This window comes from Tribolium madens, unplaced genomic scaffold (genome assembly GCF_015345945.1).
Source record: "Tribolium madens isolate multiple individuals breed KSU strain unplaced genomic scaffold, Tmad_KSU_1.1 Scaffold_3;HRSCAF=73;Tcas5.2_LG2, whole genome shotgun sequence".
NCBI classification, from domain to species: Eukaryota; Metazoa; Arthropoda; class Insecta; order Coleoptera; family Tenebrionidae; genus Tribolium; species Tribolium madens.
The window spans coordinates 8,079,678-8,100,547 of NW_025401006.1; the positions used below are offsets into that span (position 1 = coordinate 8,079,678).

Here is a 20,870-nt window from a genome sequence, read left to right on the forward strand (position 1 = left end):
ATGTCGGACGCTTTGGAGGAGGTTTATGTCGCCTTCACCAACAATCAAGTACCGAAAATGTGGTCGAAAAAAAGCTACAATTCATTGAAAAGTCTTGGAAGTTGGATACGAGACTTGGTGTTACGACTCGATTTCATTAAAGTTTGTTTATTAAAATGTAATTTTTCAAATTTTTAACTAATTAATTGTAGATTTGGGTGCGTTCAGGTCCTCCAGCTTCGTACTGGCTATCGGGTTTCTACTTCCCTCAAGGTTTCCTAACCGGAACTTTACAAACCCATGCCAGAAAGTATAACTTACCGATCGATCAACTCAAATTCGATTTTGAGGTACAAAAAGTATGGATTGAACAGGAACAAGTGAAGAAGATTCACGATGAGGAACAACACGAAGTAGAGCTAAATTTAATTTAATTTAATCATTGATTGAATTTTTTAGAATTTGGAAGTTTATAAAGGTTTGCATCATCCGCAAGATGGGGCTATAGTTCATGGGCTTTTCCTCGATGCAGGCCGATGGGACACACCAACTCATAAATTAGTTGATGCCAAACCTGGTTTGATTTATAGTCGTAGAAAAAATCTTGTGTAATACTCGCGTTTTAGGTGAAATTAATCCCTTACTACCGGCTATTTGGATGTTACCAAAGACTAATTTACCCCCAAATGATAAAAGATATGTGACTCCATTGTACAAGACATCGATACGTGCAGGTGTCTTATCGACAACAGGACACAGTACGAATTTCGTAATCGCTGTTTTGTTACCAACTGATAAACCACAAAGTTACTGGATATTGAAAGGAACTGCATTATTGACACAAATCACTGATTGATTATTTTTATTTGATTTACGAAGAAGACGCGATTAGAGTTTGTTGCAAATGTAAAATTTCATCGGGAATTGCTTCTTTGAGACACTTTCGGGACGCCTCGGAGTAATTCGTGAACGTTTCAAGGAAACTCATGGCTAGGGATACTTCTAAAGGCAAGTCGGTGCTTTTAACACTAAAAAAAAACGTTTAAAACTGAAATTGACAAGTTTTTTACCCACCTTATGTTGTATCTAGTCAATTGTGTGATATAATCACTTAATAAGTTGATAAAACTTTCGTTTAATTTGTTATGGAATTGTTTGATGAGAGTGTGAATTGAGACAGCAAATGTGGTCCCATCGATTTGGTCCGTATTTCGTTTGTTTCGTGGGAAAAAAACTTTGTGTAAATGTGCAATCACAAAAACGAAAATTGTGATATAATGATTGTTGTCGAACTTTGATGTGATGTAGATTTTATTAAATGGGTTATTTAAGCCCGAGTAATCGAAATAGTGTGATAGTGTGGACATGATTTCCTCACTTGGGGCACATTCACCATTAACAATGTCGAGTAATAAAGCCCTGAAACATTTTTTTGAGTGGAAAAAATCACAAATAGTCCGGTCAAATTAGTCATAAAAATAATGGTCAAATAACGAAAATTCTGACAGAGCTAAATTTTGGTGGAGACTTTGGGTACACCATTAGAAATAAAGTGTCAAAAGTCCCATCGATCCCATGTGTGCTAAAAAAGTTATTCCCAGTCAAAGGTCAAAATTTGAGGTTTTTTAAATTTTTTTCGCAAACGGTAAGTTTTATCAAAAAAGTAGCCCAGACAAGAATTATAGATCTTAAAATTATCTACAAAAATGGTCTTTATTCTTTTTTTCTAAGAATCACCATTCCTGAGATATCGCGATTTTAAAAGTTGATGAAGGAGTAACGTTCTACATAGAGAGTGCGCCAGAACTCGCGCCCCAAAGATAAATGCCATGTAGGGTAAGGTACCAGGAACAAAAAAAAAAATTAAAAAAATTCTATCTATAAAAATTTCAAAAATTTGTTTAATGACGTTTTTTTTAAGTTTAGTTCTAAATTTAATTTCAAACCTTTATTTAAAAAAACAACGTTACATTTACATTTTTTAGAGTGAAATATGTCACAATAAATTTAAACTTTTATGTAAAGAAAAAGAATTCTGTGTTACACTGGATTCCAGTGACAAATTTAGTGTCACGTTGATATCTAAAACCTGTTATCACTAAGGTAAAACCACAAATTAGAAGCTACCTATAAGCTGAACTAAAACACTGTTTTGTCGTGATAAGATTTATTTTTCTGTAGAAGAAATAAGTGCAATAAATAATTGTTTGTTTTTTTATTAATAAAAAAGAAAAAAAAGGGTTTAGTAATTGGATTTGAACCGTGGAGTTGAAATTTGATTGGTTGAGATAGTCAAGAGGCGTCTACTTCTGGACGTGGCCGAGTAGGTGTACCAGAATATCTTTGAGTACGGGGGTGATTGAAAAGACTGAACTGTTGTTATAATTAACGTGGATATGATTTGTTTTGATCACTAGTTCGACGTCCATTTTTTGCGGATTAAGAATTGACTTGAGCGACGTTTAACTAAACCAAAGTGGTTGTAGACAAAAATTGCATACACACCAGAGCCTTATATTATCCCTTTGCAGCTTTCCGGGTTTGTACATTTTTTTTTATTGATATTATAACATTTTTTATGTCATATTCGGTCACAAATCGATCAAGAAAATCCAGTTAAGAATAGAGGTTTCACATAATTATTTATTGTTCCACGTTATTTGAATTATTCTCAAGACAAGTTGGAAGCGTTGGGGTTGTTTTCCATTATCAAATTACATTGCTTTCATTGGTTTCCTATTCATTTAGATGCGGGGATTTTAAGTTTAGAATTACAAAAAATTTGTTTTTGTTGCATGACTATACGTTTTTGCAGCCGTTGTCGAAAGCGTTGTGGAACATGTTTTTTGTGATTGGTAAACCAAAGTTTCAAATAGCTGTAGGCGGAATATTTAAATAAGATTTTGTGTCAGATTGACTTACTCTCGTCTGAGAAGGGTGAAACAGATAGATTTAATTCAGATATAGGAGCTTTAATTATAATTGACAGAAATGTAGATTATCCCAGTGCCTTACTAACACCTAGTACCTACTCAGCTTTTTTATTGAATGAAGTGTATGGAGTTAATACAGGATACGTAGAGCATAAGAAAAACGAGACAGAAACGGCACAAGGTAGTCTTAGATCTTAAAAAAACAACCAGTTGTTACTCTGAAATAAAAAAAAACTTGTATTTCACTGAAGTTACGTCAAGCTTGAGAACTATGACCAGAAAACTGAAATCCGAGGCACTCGAATCACGTGACATGGGCTTAATGATAGAACGTACAAGGTATTGTCCTGCTGGAAGAATTTTGTACATTATGTAATGTCCTGCTAGAAGGACTAGCTTTTAAATGGACTTGTCCTTCTAGCAGGACTTTATTCACTATGTAGTCACGTGACAAATTGAACTGATTCGAGCATTTTTAACCAGTGGAGGCGAGTGGTGCAGATAAAAAAACTAGAAACGTGTTTTAATAAATTTATTTGAAAAAATAAACGGTTTTATAAAAATTTGTCTACGCAGAAATACCATCTAAATAATAATTTTATTAAAAAAAAATTACAAAAACCAAAATTTAAAATTTAAAGACTTTAGACAATGCTTTAGACTACGATACCAATTTAAGCTTTTATAATTTTTAATCTAATTGATAAAAAATACACTTAAAGGTGATAAAACACAGAAATTTGTAGTAATAAGTGATAAAATTTGTGAAATTATTTTAAAATTTAGATGTAGTAGATGCTAAAACAAATCATAAAAAACACCACGTATATAGGTAAGTGAAATAACTAATGTCGTTGGCAAATTAATATACAAAAATTATTTTCAGGTTGTTAACAAGACCCCACTAGTTTGTTGTACCAAAAATTTAATTAATTATTAGATGTACAAAATAATTTATGTTTTTCTATTCTATCTAAATTCTATCTAAATCACTAAATTTCACTTTTGTAGTTTTTTTATTTATATTCCATGTAACAACCACGTATTGTTTTTGGGCATATACTTGTATTACTGTGCCCCAACATAGGGCAGAAGCAAAATTTTCTCCAAAATGGAGCCTGCTCCACGAGTTGCCACTGCCCAGAGCGTCAAATATCGTTGCTCTATTAGCGACACGCGTACCTTTTTTAATCTCACCCATGATTGGTAAAAATGGTCGTATCGAGACGAAACAAACATGTTTAGACAGGTTAAAAAAATCTCTTTTTTTTCGTGTAAATGACAGTCCTGCTAGTCCTTCTAAAATAAGCATTTAAAAACGGTAGGACGAGTAGTACGGGTCGTCCTGCTGGCAGTACGTTGTACGTTCTATCATTAAATGAGATGAGACACTACGTGCAAAAGCTCCTCCAGCCCACCCAAACCCGTAAAAAACTAATCGCGAATCAATTACTCGTGGCTGAGACCACAGCTAACATCCTAAGTCCTCGCTAGAGTCGCAGCGAGAAATCGAATCAAACATCATCCAGAACACGAACCGTGCCTCCAACTTCTTCCACTTGGAAGAAAGTCTTTGCACAGAAGACGACCCTTGTGTCACGTTGAGACTCTTTTGTTTGCTTTGTGTCACTCAGAAACTCACCGAGAGCGAAATTAAAAACTTCTGGAGAAAGTTCCTACATCAATTCGGCTTTTCTTCCAGTTTGGCATACCGACACTTGATCAGTGGCAATTTCGTGTAGGAGGTGGAGGTTCCAGGACAAACAAAAATCCGGTTCCCAAAATTCAGGACGAAGGAATTTTACGTCAATGCGAATAAGTTTAAACAAATTCTGGCCAGTCCGGAATTGGCTAATTTGGGCAATCCTGGTTGTGCGAGTTGTCTTCGGGGAGATTTACATGCCGTTGATAACGAAAATTGCGAGTATGAGTAAATTAGAAGGGCTAGGGATGGTTTCTTTGAGGAATGATAACGCATATCCTTTGGGAACGAGAACTGTGCTAATTCCGAAATTGCCACTTGCAATTAATTGGAGGCTTTTACGAGAGCTACAATTATCGTTACGTGTGGTGATTGTCTCAGGTAACGATCTGATGAAGCAAATGTTTGTTTCAATGTGTGAAGAAAGACTAAATAGCTCTTGTTTTAAGAATTTAAACGTATCTCTCTTTGTACTACTTTCTTATTAAAATAAAGAAATAAAAATTTTAAGGTGTTTTAGTAAAAAAAATATTTCGTAATTAAAAATATAACAATTTATTATTAAAAATTATATCTAATGTGAGATATAAATGTTCAAAAAACATGTATTAATGTTAAAACCTTATGATCTAATCAGGCAAGAATTCTACAAGTAAAAGAAAAAATAAATTATCCAATTAATAAATACAAATCCGATGTAAAAATAAAAAGCAACAGCGCTGAAAGACCTACTTTTCTAACCAAATGACTAAAACATAAATTTGTACACTGGGACTGAAACAAAAAATTTAGTACCATAAAATTTCCGGAAATAATTTGTTCTCTTCTCTCCAACTCGCTAAAATATATAAAGGCAACAATTTCATTATATACAAATAAATAATGAAAAAGATAAAATTAACAACAGAACTATGACTAGTCGTTAAAACCTATGAGAAACATTTACAAACAATTAAAACCTACCATCATTAACCCTAGTAATAAGGATAAATAACATTCAATAGCGTCGCATAAAAAATAAAAAATTAAAATATATTTTTTAATATCACCCATTTCATTAATTTTTACCATTCTCGGCTGGTTTTTTCCTTCTCCTCCCTCCTTCGAGAAGATACGACACATCCAACGCTTGTTTCGTTGGCATTTTACTCAAGAGATTCAATAAAATTTTATTCAAACGAGCTTTTTGCTCTACAGGAGTCTAAGACACAAACCAATTAAAAAATAACAATTACAACAACAAGCAACTTACTCTTACAACAGGCACGTGGACTGGCAGAGTTGGAATGACAGTTTCTTTATCTTCAGTTTCTTGGGGTTTGCGACCTCGAGGTTTCACTAACGCTGGATCCAAATCGTGAGGAGTGTAAGTCCGGGAGACTTTGAGTCGAGTTTCGAACCTTTCAAAAGCGAAACTTTTAGTACAAACAGGGAATTTTGATTTGGAGACTTTGCTAAACAATCGCGCGGATTTATCAACACGGTATTCGCATATGTAGATGTGCTCTTCGGGAGCACCGATGGGTCGCCCTTTGCAGAAAGTGTTCACATCCATGACCCAACAATGGGAAATTATTAGTTCGACGGGGACGGCTTCGTACAGCGGGACGCGCATCACCTCATTGGGGAAAAACCTAAAAAAAAACAATTTCGTACCTCATCAAGCTTTCTTTACGTTAAAAAAATAAGACAATTTGAACAAAAGAAGTCAAAAATTTTGTTTGTTTTATTAAGTTTTATTAACTTACTTTCTTGTCGGTTCGTGGTAGGTTTCATGGGGTCGTAAATAATGATGACCGTAAGCAAAGCGTTGTCCCGTCTTGGAATCTTTCCACAAGCGTTCAATCCTAAAGATGTCCAATTCGGAATAGTCAATTTTTCCGATCGTATCGTAAGTGTGTTTACGATCTGTACCAGGAATTGGAATGTCGCGTAAGACATAAACGGTGTCTCCTTGTCTTAGTTGCAATTCGCCTCGTAACAATGTCATGTAATATCTGTGAAAAATCGATTAAAACAGGAAATTATGTCGAGTGAAATAATTAACCTATGTCCGTGTTCTGTGAATTCGTCAAGGGGTATTTCGTAATCGACTTCTCTGGGTACACACTGTTCGCAGTGATAACTCTCGGCCGAAACATCTGCTTTCACACATTCGCTATGCTGCCACACCATGCACCTCTCACATTGTATCATCAAGCCTTCATCACGTGGCATCCCGCAGATACAACGGATGATATCTTCCTCTTCGTCTTTGCACTTGCTTCTATTTGAGACAAAATTCGAGGGTTTCATCCCTAAGACGTTTTCGAATTTGGGCAAACTCTGCTGTTTGGCTTCAACGTAGACTTTCTTCAGTTTAATAGCAGCGACGCCGATTTCTTTCGTACGGCCATAAAACTGTAAATAATTGGCAAACATTCGATTCATATCTGAATTGAAACTCTCAGGTGTCAAATAATAACCCGTGGCGATGTTTTGCTCGATTGTGGCGAGATCAATTGGATTCGTAATACGTTGGTAGAACTCAGGTACTTTCCGTTTCGACGGCATTGTTGTAAAATGTGTACTCAGCGATTCGTTATTTTCATCTTTGGCTTTCGTTACCGTATTCCAAATCTCCCTCAAAACCGCTGCCAACTTCACTGTTTTGCTCAACTCGGGATTATCCTCGGCTTGGGCCAATCGCCTCGTCCGAATATTCCTCGGTTTTTCCAATGCATTTAAATGATTAATAAAAGCCGCCCCCTGATTGGTCGGCGTCATCGCTTGTTGTCTAGAAATCAGCGAACTACTCGACCTATCTCTCATCCGTTTCACTTTCGTCAGATTCCTTAAGAGGAAACAGTGGTGTTCCAAAATGAAACATTTCTGTTGATGACTCATTGGTCTGACCTGCGGGGGCGCCACTATCGGTACTGTCGATTGCGGTAAGGGCAGGTCTTTAACACTTGTAGTCCTTTTAGCTTGATTTTTCCGTGGTCGACCCACACGTCCCGGATTTTTCCCGTCTTTGACTTCCGGTAGTTGACGAACTCTTTGTGACTTGCCTCCAATCACTCCACGGCACATTTCGCTGCCGCATTTGCATTCTTGGCCTTCGGCTGGATTGAAAAGAGAGAAGTTGTAGTCGTAAGTGAGCTCTTCGGAACTGTCGATGTCGCGAAGTGCGAATAAAGCCATGCGAAATTGGCCGTTGACTGACCATTTTTGCATCTCACAGTTTGGTTGACAGGAATGGTTGACGAAACGACCGTCGCCGCCCATTCGGTGGCCGTCGATGACCAAACCACCGTCTAGGTGTAAGCAGTAGTGGTGGGTGTCGTTGACGTAAATAGTAGCCATGCGTTCTTTGAATTCCTGGTCAGAGACAACCTCGCCGACGTATTCCAAGATGAATTCCCCGGCTTTGATGGGCAGTTTCGTGCGGACGCCCCAACCCTTCACGAAATAATGCTACATTAGCCTAATCTGAGCGATATTAAAATCGTCGTCTGCATTGATTGACAGTAATAAAAATAAACTTGAAAACTTAAAGAAAACGAAGGAAAAAATTGACAATTACAGTAAAGGTCAACATTGTGTAGTGAAAATTGAGTCAGATAAACTAAGGGCTGTGCTTTTACTTGATCAAATTTATAATTATTCCCTAAAAAACCCAAGATGGTCTGAAGTTACTTACAGTGCGTCATTGTATTGTCTGGAGGTACATTTCTTCAAAAGGTTATGAATTTGCGAGGAGTCTGTTTTTAAAAGCTCCATCCAGAAGAACTTTAGACAGATATATGGGAAATTCTCAAGGGGATCCAGGCTTGACTAATTTAATTAAAAACAGAATAACTGCTGAAGGCAATAATTTAAAAGACGTTGAGAAAATATGTTTTTTTTTTAAATAAATAAAATTATATTTGCGTATAAAATGTTTTAATTTTTGAAGTTTTTCGTCTATTAGAAAAAATTCAAAAATAAACAATTACGCATTTATTATTATACAACCCATAAAACACAAAAGTAAATTTTTGTATACAGGGTGTTTACGGTCTTGAGGTTGAAATTTAAATGAGATGATATTCACGGTAGAAGAAAACTAATACGCTATATAAAACAAAAATTCACGTTGTTAAAGTAAATTACTCATTTTACACTATTTGTTTGAGAACTGCTGCTTCGACTGCAACAATGGCCATTAGTATCATTACCTTGTGTTTCACAGTAAATCATAATCACGACAACCAAATTATTATTTTAATATTTTGCCATACATGTTCATAAAATTGGAGAAAAATTAAGAAAAACGAATCAAACCTATTGGAAACCATTCGCTGAAAGAGATTAAACAGATCTTCGAATTTTGATAAAAATTAAAGCAAAAGCAAATCAAATGATGACAGTGTCAAAACTATGAAGTGATTTTTCTCTTTCATTGTCATGGATAGGATTGTTTAATCTATTGCAACAATACAATTCTATCTGAACAAGGAAACAATTCCAGTGACCCTCAAACCGTGTACCAATATTTTGGAATTAAATAACATTCTTGATAATAACAATTGTGTGAGTTTTTTTCTCGGTTACTTTATTTCTGTACTCTTCTATTACTAGGTCAAATTTCAACTCCAAGACTGTATAAAAATTTATTCCATTGGAGCGCGGACTCGTCGCTCCCTCAACGGCCATTTTTTGGCATTACCCAGACTTTATTACTGTCAGTCAACGCAGACGACGATTAAAATAATCAAGTTATGGCTTGGATTTTTTTATAATCTAGTCTGTATTTGTTTTTTGTATTCAAAATCGGTTAATATTTACTTCACTTTTTTTGACACAAAATAACAAGAATTCAAACCAAACAAATGACATCGATATGAAATTAGAAAAAATTAATAAAAATAAAAAAGCAACCAGTTTTCTCGCACACAAAAAACGTTACCTTATTTTCGGTCATAAATTTTTCAAGTCCCGGCGCCCACTCGTGCCTTTGTATCTTCTGATTTTGGCACTTGTGGCTCGCGGGACACTCCGCCAATACCAGCCGATTGATACAATCATCCCCGCAATTCGCCAATGGCGTACAATTGCAAGTTTGCGGTTCGCAAGCTCCTGTCGTCGTCTTGACATTATAAACATTTGTCCGTATCTTCCGATAATTCCACGACGGTACGACATCCCTTCCAGGCAATTGCGAATGAGAATGTTGCCACCACAGATCGTACGGTAACTGAAACGGCAATTTGCGACACCGCAAATATTTGCCACAGTGATATGGCGGCGGTAATAGACCGTACGGATGCTCGGCCGGATTGTACGTCAAGCGTGATTTCGCCGCGTTTTCGCTCCTTTTGAGTCTACTAGTCTCACTAAAAACACACAATCAATAAACAATAAATTGGTCAATTGAAAAACGTACTCGTCCTCTTTGAAATAATCGGAGAAAAGTCCAGCGACGAGGTACCGTTTGCGCCATCTTGGGGCTTTCTTGTTTTTCTTCATTTCGTCGCCAGAAGCTGAAGCACGTTCCTCGCGTAAACGCCGGTCGATTATAATATCGATACTGCTGGCGGGTGATATGTCTCGTAGCCGTCTTTTCGGGTATCCGTTTAAATCTATTACTTTTTCAGCACGTTTCCGTTTCTTTTTGTCGAGACGCGACCTCAATCGTTCGATGCTCGCCTCGAGGGAAACCTCATCCATATCAGCGCCACTCTCAGCCCTGTCTTCGATCCGTTCATCTTGAGGAAGACTATCACACTCACTCATGACTTCCCATTTTGACAGTGAATCGTCAGTTTTGGTCGAGTCGGCTTTTTCAGTCCTTTGGATGAATTTATTATACTCTTCGCCATCTTTCGGGACACGATCACAGCTTATCAAAGGCTTATCTTCTTCGGTATCGACCGAATCTTCAACAGAAATCACTTTCTTTTTCTTCTTTTTGACAGTGGGGAAACCAGTGCGGTTGATGGCCCGACGTTTCCTAGGCTTCTTTTTTAAGTTATTATCGACGGAAGTTTTAGCGTCTTGACTAACAACTAAATCGACTTTGACAACTTGTAGATTTTCCTCCTGACTTGACAACCCTCTTTTCATCTTCAGTTCAGAAATGAGGGACTCTAGGGACAGTTTTGGCTTGACTTTCGGCTCAACGGTCGGAACGGCCGGATTCTCCTTCTCCTTGTTAATCACCTCCAACCGATGTCTCTTCTTCGGAGTGGTAGCCGTTATTGAATTATTATTCGCACTGACTTTCTCCTCTTTTGGAAGAATTTCCTCACTTTTCTTTCCATCAGAATACAAGTAATGTCTCTTCTTCAAGGGCAATCTCTGCTCGTTTAAATTCGCCACTTTATTAACCGTCGCATTCACACTAATTTTCTTCTTCTTCTGTTCCGTGGTTTTGCGTTTTTTCGATACTTTTTTCGCAGGTTTCACTTCGGGTACATTCTCTTTCGGCGGTTTACTACTTCCAATAACACAAAATTTCATAAAATCGGCTACTAATTTATCGATTTCGATCACAACTTTGTCGTTAGTCCCGGTCAAAGGTTTGAGAATTTTTATTTTGTATTTTTTGTGTTTTTTATGTTTGTGTTTGCTGTGCATCACTTTAAGATTTTTCAGAGTTGTAAATTTGACTTTGGTATTGTCGATTTTGTTTTTAGCTACGAGTACGGGCCGTTGTTCTGTTTTTGTTTTTATTTTATCAGCTTTATCGGGAGGTTTAATTTCTTGATTTGTGTTATTTGATGTTTTGTGTTTGGGGGGCCTACCCGGCCCTTTCTTTATTAAAGGAGGTCGACCTACTTTCCTCCGAGGAGGATAGAGGACCCGATCAGTGTTAGCATACAACAAACGATCGAATCGATTCGAAGTCACTGATAACTTACTCAATTCTTTCGATTTATTAACCATAGTTTTTGGTTTGTTTTCTTTCTTATTTTCTTCTTTGTTTTTTAAAGTAAGAGTCGGTTCGGGACTTGAAACATGATCGGGACTATTTTGAATCCCAGAATCTGGTGAAACATTAGGATCACCACAATACTCATTCATTGTTTTAGTTTGTGTTTTATTATCATTTTGTGCCTTGTGATTTTTCCTTGGTCGTCCTCTTTTCCTTTTAACTGTATCACCTCCTGTGTTATTATTATTGTTCGTGGTATTATTATTATTACTTTGATTTTCACAAGTGTTTAGGGGTAAGGTTTTGATTCCATCGGTTCCTGTCGGAATTACAGGACACGGTGCATTTAACAATTGGGTTTGAGCAACGAATTGTTGTAACAAACTGTTTGCATAAAGAGTCGAAGGATTAGGTGGTGCATGTGATTCGGATTCGCTAGAACTTTCTGTAGTCCTCTGTATGAGTGCATTAACCGCCTGTTGAGGCAACTCCATGTCCGAGCTTGACATGTCACCCGTTTGAGGTGAATTTTTATCAACCCTGTTACATTCAAAATCACCAAAAGCGTCGCATTCCTGCTGGTCAGGTAAAATCGCCGCTAGGTCCTCCTGACGGATTTCCTGCAAACTGCAGGAGGCTAGAATTGCCCTATCGGCGTCCGAATCCTCCGAATCCGAGCTGGTATAAGTCGAACCTCGGGATAAAGGCAACGACGCCGCCATCTGGAACAAATTCAAACTCTGTAATGTGTGTTCCCAATTGCAGAAAAGTTTTCTTTCTGTTGACTAATACCTCGATCGATAGTTTGATATGAATCACCACCACACATTTCGCGTGGAAATGCATGCACGCACGCAGGACACAGCAATTTTTTTACTTAAGTGGACGCGGGATACGTTCTAGTAAAGCGACTGTTTTACATTGACGGTCGTTTAACCCTCATCGAGGGTGTCCGTTGATCGGGGGAGTATTTATCACGCGATATCGCGTATTCAAACGCCAGGTGGAAGCTACGACGTGCAAGGTGTTCCGACTTGTTACAAGAAAAGACAACATTGTTTGGAATGTAACGGAAAACGGATCAAATTTGTGATAAAATAAAAATCTTGATGCTACCAGTCCTTGGCCATGAACAAACGGATTCATCAACGCGGAAAATCCTCTTATTATTTAATTAATTAAATTTTAAAATGACGGGAGATGTAGACCGTGATATAACATCCAATAATCCTTCGTTAATTCCATAAATAAACAATTAAAAAAGTTGTATACCATTACTCGGATTGATCAACGAATGATGTAATTTCTAATTAGTAATAACAATGCAGGGCCGGAGTGGCTGGTTTACTTTCTTAAAATTACAGAAAAACTGGCAACATAATAGAAAATCACGTTTACGATATTCTTTCTTCCTTATAGCAGTACATAAACAATAATATTTTTTACCGACATGATAGGCTTTTTTTCACCAGTCCGCCCCTGGTAACAAGCACACTCTGTCGCATTTCGCTTCGCATTTAACTTGATGAGACCTTTCTTTACACCTTTTCTCTCAAACGTTTTCTAGTCTAGAAGCAAATATTTGATAAAACCAACTCACAATAAAATTTTGTAACACGTTATAATCGCACCAGAGTCTGGATACACTTGGCAGTCGATTATGAAAAAAAATGCCAGAAAAAAGCGTCATTTTCTCAACAGATGACGAATGTTAAGAGATTTCGACGAATTTTATTGAAGAGGGGGCCTCTTGAGATGTGCAACACGTTTTAATATCACATGGTGAAATGTAATAACGCGCCGAAAAATGGACGTTTTGTGGTTATGTTCAGCAAAATACAATTAATTTCGTTGTAAAGATTCGCCCGCATATGGTATTTAGTTTAACGGAAAGGAATTTGTAATATTTTATTACAACGATCGGTCGCATTCTTGCTCCTACCGATTTCCTGATGCTAAATCCAGAAAATGCTTGTGGCATTTAGGAACTAAAATCGCTTAAAAATCAAAATATAAAACATCGTGAAAGTCATTTCGAAGCCAAGCCTTTTCGCATAACGTGTGAACGTCGATTCGATCGTCGAATTGAATGCATTTCTCGCTTTATACGATTGCCCATATATGAAAATGTTAGAAGGCAATGTTATGAAAGCGCACCTTTACTTGATATTTCTAAATGTCCAATCTAATTGCAGTATAAACTGCGAAGAATGCGGCGCGCAATTAGACTCAGAATCTATTTATTTTTCCAATGACCTTGCAAAAAGATGAGAAAAAATTCGGTGATTGTCCGGACCGGCCCAAAATTTTCATTCGAAAAACTCACCGGACCGGACGAGATGAATATTTTGACATCTCGTTCTCGATGTGGTGACATTTCGTTATTACAGTTGGTGGTTTGCTTCTGCATCCGGCCGAAGCAATTAATTAAGGCGGAGTATAATGAAAGAGCAATGGGCCGGTTAAAAGAATCGCGCAAGCCTTCTGCGAGACAACAATGTTACCGGATGGCCTTGACTTCAACGAGAGCAATGGTGAGCATTTTGTGATGCGTCGTCGCTGGAGGAGCCGGCAAAAAATACCAAATCTACTTCAAATTAAACCAAATTGCAAAAATTTACAATAAAATGACGATTAACGATGCGAATTTTTAACAGCCCAGTCGCATACTCCCGCGCAAAGGTTACCAAATTTTGGTCGTTTCCTTAGAAGCGTACTTAGTTCTCGATGTTGACATGTGGTTGGTCAACTCAAAATAATACAAAGTGATTGGACGAATATTGAGCGTATCCTAGGCAACGAACTTAATTTTTACCACTGTTGCTATGATAGCAATTGTCTTCTCTGGCTACTTTAACTGTCAAAAATAATTACTTAAGAAACGTAGTTAATAAAATTTATGATGTTGGTGTCAAAGTAACCAGGATAATTCCAAATCGCTTTCTTGATGTAAATCATTTTTTCTAGCAAATTGCATAATTTCTTCATCAAGATAAGAATAAATCAGTCATTAACTTATTAAAAAAAATCACATTCCTGGACAATTTGCTTTTTGTTCCATAAATTAATTGCACGTCTGTTAATCCCTCCGAGAGCAATTTTATATTCAATATAAACGCACAAGTATGACATCAATCTGGAATATTCCTTTAAGGTAGTTTCTGCATTTTAAAAGCCGACAGGTGATTCGCGTTTGAAATGTTAAAATATTCAAAGCATGTTTCTCAATCAGAAAAAGCAAAAATTACTTCTAAATCAATCACGAGCAAATTTCATCGCGTTTTTATTTACAGTTTGTCATTAGCAAAGTATTGATAAAGTCGAGTGATATAAAAAAGGCGCCTCATGCAACGTCGAGACGCACTAAACATATTTCATTACACTTTTATAGTTAGAAGTTTAATAAAATGTACATAAATATGAAATTAGCATAAAACTGGTTGAAATGCAAGGTTCATTGTTAAAATTTTGTAATTCCGTACGAGTAACGAATTAAAATAGTAAGTACAAAACGTTTGCGTGTTTTGCAAGCCTTGATTTAAATATACATCTACAAATTACAGGTTTACTGCCTTCTATAAATTAACATAATTTCAAGTTAAACAATTGTGATTCCACTACAAAATTAATCTTTTCCGCTTGGAGGTGAGATTAATGAACCGAAAAATCTGAAAAAATTCATATACGCCAATACTTCAAAATCGTGTGGGATGCTGTTGAGGTCGCGGCCTCGAATAATGACATTTTACAAGGTCCCAAATCTCGTGTCTTTTCTTCCAAAACTGGCTGCAAATTACCGACTCGTTCGAGTTAAACAGAGCACGATAAAGTAGGGAGAGTAACATTGACCTTGAAGCTTTATAAAGATAGGAGAAAAAATTAATACATTTATATATGTGGATACCGACAGACGTCTGGGAACGATTTCAAGAGTGGTAGTGATTATGAAGCGATGTAATTAGTCTCGGAAAACAAAGCACCAGACAGCGGGACTTCCTTCATTATATCCAACTCCCTTATCTTGAAATGAATCAAGAGGAAACGGGGCACCCCAATTCGACCTGGTTTCATTTCCGCTCGCTTTTTAAGGGGTGATCCGAGCCTTTTTCAATCTTTAGACCCTTTCAGAATTAACATTTAAACATCGCCAAAACACTGCGTCTTTGGGGATCGTCAACCCGATCCAAAAACACTTAAAAAGTAAATAAAGAATGTGATAGAAATCACAACTAACTGAAAAAACCTGGAGCAAAATAAAACAGTTCGTCACCTATTTCTTTTTTTTTCTGACCTGATACTGGAAGCTCTCTTCCATCTCCTTACTCCGATACGACTTAACCAAATGACTGACGTACTCCCAAACTCCCTCAGCTATGGCGCCGCTGTCCACCGGTGTGGCGGCGACGTCCACGTGTCTCACCATGCCGGTAAAAATTTCACGCACTCACACTCACGATACCTTTTCAGCTACTCGTTCGACGATCAATTAAAAACGAAGAGGTCGCGTGGCCTACCGGCAACACTCACGAAGGTTGTTGTAAACAACGAAGAGACGCGCGCGCCACGATCTCACGAATGACGATCAAGATTCAATTCAATAAAAATCATTGCAACAAAACAAACAAAGAAACAATAAGAAAGCCATATTGTCAATTTTCTCATAAAGAAATAACGATGCAACGATATAATTAACTCATAATAAGCATAGCCTACGTCTCAAAATTCGCGGTCTAAAGTAGCGACGACAATAATTTTAAATTGACCAATCAAAAACGCTCTCAAAAGCTAATTGGATGAATTGTGATCGTTTCCCGGGAAACGGGTTTAGTTCCTCCTACTGTTGGCACGATAACGAATGTTTGAGTCTTCGCGGTTGGCCAATTAATATAAAACACTAAAAGGTAATTGGAGGAATTTTATCGCTTCCACGGTGACGAAATATTACAGCACTGTGGTTATATGTTTTCAAAAAAAAGTGAAATTAAATTTTGAAACCATATTTTTTTTGTTTTTTGTAAAAGTTGTATTAACATAAAAAAGGTAGTCTAAGATATATTAAACTATTTCGTCTAACGTTTTCAAAACCGTTTTAATATTATAACATATTTTCTATTTATTAAGAAATAGACAACAGATGGAAGAATGGCATTTCTAATCTTAGACAAAAAAATACTTTCAATTGCAGAATCTAAAATCTCTTTAAAATTCGCGCTTGGGACATGCTGGCCCAAAGAAAATTGGACCAAACATGACAGTTTCCTAAGAAACGTGCTTAATTTATACCTTTGTAGCCATGGTAACGACTATAATATAACTTTTCGGTGACTGAAAAAATTTAAAATAGTAAAAGATCCTCCTGTAACGAACACATGACCTGTGGATTTAATAAAAACTAAATGGTTTTTAAAAGATTAGGAAAAACTTCAAGTAGAGCGCAAATGGAATGACCTGTATATTTTCGTAATTTCATCAAATGTAAATAAAAACTCATGGAAATTATATATTAAATTTAAACTTTCCAGGGTGCCTCAAACACAATTTTTCGGTTTTGTATATTCGCGAAAACATTCTTTACAAAAAATTAAATTAAATTAATTTTGTTTTATACCTTTTTGGTCTTCCTCTGCCTGGTCCTGGGCCTGGTGACTGGTCCCTTAGCAGGCGCCGCCTCCTTCTTGGTGCCCTTCTTCTCATCTTTCTTTTCAGACACTCTAGTTCGCAATCTCGCGGCACTTCTCCTAACATTATTATCCTTGGCACTTTTCACACTCGTCTTAACTGAACTTTTAGCACCAGAAGCTTCTGAATCACTTTCCGAATCAGAAGAGCACACTGAGTCTGATGAAGAACTACAATCACCACTTTTAGCCGCTTTAGAATTAGCCACTTTGCTCATTTTATCGATTGGTGGACTTCCTGTTGATTTTCTTACAGTGGCAATAGTGAGCCTTAAACTGTTGGTTTGGGAAGTGGTAACTGAAAATTCTGGCGAGGGGCTCCTTGACGATGATTCAACACTTGATGAGGAACTATCAGAATCAGAAGAATCGCTTTGACTGGAAGCTTCACTCGAGTTCTATAATTGTGGACTGTTATTTAAGATTTTGGAGATCAGGAAGCCACTTACGCTAGATTCAGGTTCCGAGTCGCTATCGCTGTCGGAATTTTCATTATTTTGGGATGTATTAGTGGGTTCTACAGTTAGTCCGGTACTGAAAGCGGCCATATCCACCGTACTAGGCAATTCAGACTCCTCGGGCTCTTCGCATGGTTGGTGGACCACCGAAGACCATAATTCTGTTTGGCTGGTTGCTTCATTTCCTGCCATTTTTTTACCTGAAATCCATTTCCCTCAAAATCAGATTCAAACGAATCAATATTGGCGCCAAAACAAAGCGTAAAAAACAAAAGATACGCCATGTTAATTTGATTTGACAATGCATAATAACCGTTAACAAAAACACGTTCCAAGTACCACAAAAAAACGTCAATAACGTTTAAATGAACGTGTTTTTGACTTATTTCTTGTATTGTTGCAGAAACGTACATTAGTCGTTGCTAAAAAAATCTATTTCCATGTTTACGTTCCACTTTACAAACAAGATGGCATCCAGCTGATTTTAGGTCGCGTATGCGGAGATTTTCATGGTTGTCACTTTTGTTTCGTTTCACTACTTCTACAGGAGTTGAATTTATCACTTATTAACTTAAATTATTTCAGTTTACACATCACTCGGTTTTTAAACTCCTGAAAATGTTACATGGTACGAAACGTCAATTGCGCAACAGCGTCTTGAAAACACGTGTTACCAACAACACGTTCTGAAATGTTACTGAAAAAGAGAAAAAATCTAAAAGTTTTCTAGAAAATTCCAAGTGTCATTTATTACAAAAGGATAACAGCAATTTTAATTTGAACAACAATTAAATCTGTAGGTTATAAATGATAAAAGTGGAGTTCTGTTACTCTAAAATGTCTCTTTTCGCGCGGCATCTACTTATTAATTTTAGAACCATTGCCAACACAGTGTGGTCGGGCTCAAAAAAACTGTACTTTGATTTATTGGTTGCATATAAGCTAGGGGTTTAAAATAAACGAAACACTAATGTGCCTCCCATTTAAAAAAAAGAAAATTTTCATCTACAATTGATTGGATATTGTTTTGTATAATTATATTACTTTGTGTTTGTTGTTTCCAGTATTATTTTTTTATCATCATGACTGTTAATTTAAAACAATTTGAAAAAGTATTGTTTATAAAAACACACTCATGACTAATGGCTAATTCACAATTGAAACCAATTAGCTAGGAAATCACTCGTTAATATATGTTAAATAATGAAAATATTGGAAACATTAGACAATTAACCATTAGAGAATCTTATATTGTTAGGGAGTGATCTGAAATAAAAGCCGCTGAAGATAAATCCTTGAAATCTATTGATTAATTCAGATAATGGCAATAGGGAAATATTAGATTATTCAAATCTCATTGCAAAATTATGTAAATGTATAAAACCCGTTTCAAAATCTTAGGTAAGTGTGACATAATCACTCAACACTACGTTTGGGTATTAGAGCAATTTTAACTTACAAAAAGGAAGTGAAACTTTCAGTTTTCGAAAACTTTGAGAGAATTCAGTTACAAATCCAGTCTAAAAAGGTATTTTCCAAACTTTGATTTCATCAATTACTTTACAAATAATATGACTCTTGCGTTTTTTCCCTCCCTATTCATTAAGCATTTGTATACACAGCGCAATGACCTGAAAGTTTCAATAACTTTTTCAAGTAATTTGAGCTTCAATGTAAAAACATGTTTTTTTAAAAGTTGTTTTTATTAGGGAATAAATACTACCTAGCACCAAAATAAATAGTAATTAGTAAATAGTTAATTTTCAAATTCAATAATTTTAATAATATTTGTTTTAAACTTAATATAAACTAATAGTACTAATATGCAGTAGGTAGATATAATGGTGTACCTATCCATTTTGTATTTAACTAAACTGTTTGGTTAATTAATATAGGTACATAGGTTTCAGTTTGCTTAATAAACAGTGTCTCAAAATTGACGCCCGTGTTTTTGGAATTTAATTCAAATCGAAAATTAACCTTCTGAAACACACCCCAAAAGCTCGGACGTCAATTTTGACTTTTGAGACATACGATATACATACGTAATTTTCATAAAGTTAAAATTGCTAATAAAAACAATTGTCTTAAAGTAAATTGTATCTTATTCAACTCCATATTAGGACGATTATACGTGTTTATGTCATAATTGACGATAAATTGTGTGAATTTAATCAATATTATATTTATAAACACAATACTGTATAATTACTACCTAATTAGGTACATTTTAGAGTGATTATTATAAATTTGAAGAATATCATTTTCATTATATTGGTAACCTTTCTAACTTTAATTATAAAAAGATCAGTGATTACGTTCTCGGGTAATTGTACAAGATGATCATTCTGAGAACAAATCTAATTATTTGTTTTTTAAAACGCTATAAATCTTTGACCAATGCAAGATTTAATAATAAACTTTTAGTTGAATATTAGAGTTATTTAATAATTACCACACCGTGGGTATAAGATAAATATCTTCTACTGGCGATGGCGTTGCCTTAATGACATACAGGTTGCGCCAGAACTCGCGCCCAAGAGAAAAATGTAAGGTAAGATACCAAGAACATGGTAAAAATGTTAAAAAAATTCTATCTGTAAAATTTGCACTATGACTATTTATTTCTGTTGGAAAAATAATTTTTCAAGTTTTTTTGCTACCTACAGGCTATTAGAAGAGAAAACAAGAAAGATGTATCCTAAATTGTAAGTCTATTTAATGTTACTTGTGGCTTTTATTAGCCAAATTTTTATATAAAATATAAAAACATATTTACAAGATCAACAGTATCATTAAATAGACATAAAAAAGTGTCAAATGTAAAAAAAGAATCCATGTTCCTCGTATCTTATTTTTTCTGGGGCGCGAATTCTGACACATCCTGTATGCCTAAAAGTAAATATCGTTAAGCAATATTTGACGAGGGTAGAAATGCGCATTAATTACAGATTGTTTAACTTTTGGTTAAACCACACATATTCCGTTTCACCGTTTCGCAAATATTACAACTTATATCTCATGTTCTTTTTGCAAAGTAATACCCGTCTTAATACTTTTGAAATAATTTTCCATCGAAGCGATGCGCTTGCAGTTTTGCTTTTTCCGAGTTAATATTTATACACAAAGTTCTTGAACAAATTTAGATCATGAAGTAAATAGTTTTACGAGATCATATTGCCCTTTCGTAAAAAAAACGTGTTTATGGCTTTTAAGTGGAAC

The 20,870-nt window shown here is 35.9% G+C and overlaps 3 protein-coding genes and 2 pseudogenes across 4 annotated transcripts in view; 3 read left to right on the top strand and 2 right to left on the bottom strand.

Annotated features, from left to right (window-relative positions):
• LOC123007665 (dynein axonemal heavy chain 6-like) overlaps positions 1-1,477 on the top strand; it is a 26,524-nt gene extending 25,047 nt beyond the window's left edge. Inside the window, exons 8-11 of the mRNA XM_044403076.1 lie at positions 3-141; positions 192-392; positions 439-556; positions 606-1,477. Coding sequence (XP_044259011.1) covers positions 3-141; positions 192-392; positions 439-556; positions 606-835 — 688 coding nt within the window. The 3' untranslated portion in view covers positions 836-1,477. The remainder of the gene's footprint in view (positions 1-2; positions 142-191; positions 393-438; positions 557-605) is intronic.
• LOC123007429 (WASH complex subunit 5-like) lies at positions 827-1,348 on the bottom strand. Its single transcript, XM_044402726.1, has 2 exons — positions 1,054-1,348; positions 827-1,007 (listed from the first exon to the last, which is right to left on the bottom strand). The coding sequence occupies exons 1-2, from the start codon at positions 1,344-1,346 to the stop codon at positions 851-853; spliced, it is 450 nt and encodes a 149-aa protein (XP_044258661.1). The 5' UTR covers positions 1,347-1,348; the 3' UTR covers positions 827-850.
• Positions 1,478-2,570: 1,093 nt separating the features above from the next.
• Positions 2,571-3,914, top strand: LOC123007000 (annotated as a pseudogene).
• A 119-nt stretch (positions 3,915-4,033) lies between these two features.
• Positions 4,034-5,070, top strand: LOC123007666 (annotated as a pseudogene).
• Positions 5,071-5,153: 83 nt separating this feature from the next.
• Positions 5,154-18,335, bottom strand: LOC123006999 (histone-lysine N-methyltransferase ash1). Of its 2 annotated transcripts, XM_044401994.1 has the most exons (9): positions 18,060-18,335; positions 17,640-17,848; positions 17,121-17,588; positions 10,022-12,234; positions 9,545-9,971; positions 6,662-8,055; positions 6,363-6,611; positions 5,867-6,248; positions 5,154-5,815 (listed from the first exon to the last, which is right to left on the bottom strand). In XM_044401994.1, exons 2-9 carry the CDS (start codon positions 17,838-17,840, stop codon positions 5,672-5,674), a joined length of 5,478 nt encoding a protein of 1,825 aa, XP_044257929.1. In that variant the 5' UTR covers positions 17,841-17,848; positions 18,060-18,335; the 3' UTR covers positions 5,154-5,671. The 2 variants fall into 2 exon arrangements, with proteins under 2 accessions (XP_044257929.1, XP_044257930.1); XM_044401995.1 differs by lacking the exons at positions 17,121-17,588; positions 17,640-17,848; positions 18,060-18,335 and adding an exon at positions 15,804-16,032.
• Between the last annotated feature and the right edge of the window lie 2,535 nt (positions 18,336-20,870).

Coding starts and splice junctions, on each gene's coding strand:
- LOC123007429 (XM_044402726.1), bottom strand. CDS start 1,346: ATGTCCACACTATCACACTATTTCGATTACTCGGGCTTAAATAACCCA. Junction 1,008..1,053: donor TTGACTAGATACAACATAAG/GTGGGTAAAAAA, acceptor GTTTTTTTTTAG/TGTTAAAAGCACCGACTTGC.
- LOC123006999 (XM_044401994.1), bottom strand. CDS start 17,840: ATGGCAGGAAATGAAGCAACCAGCCAAACAGAATTATGGTCTTCGGTG. Junction 9,972..10,021: donor GATTATTTCAAAGAGGACGA/GTACGTTTTTCA, acceptor GTGTGTTTTTAG/TGAGACTAGTAGACTCAAAA. Junction 5,816..5,866: donor TCCACGTGCCTGTTGTAAGA/GTAAGTTGCTTG, acceptor TTTGTGTCTTAG/ACTCCTGTAGAGCAAAAAGC.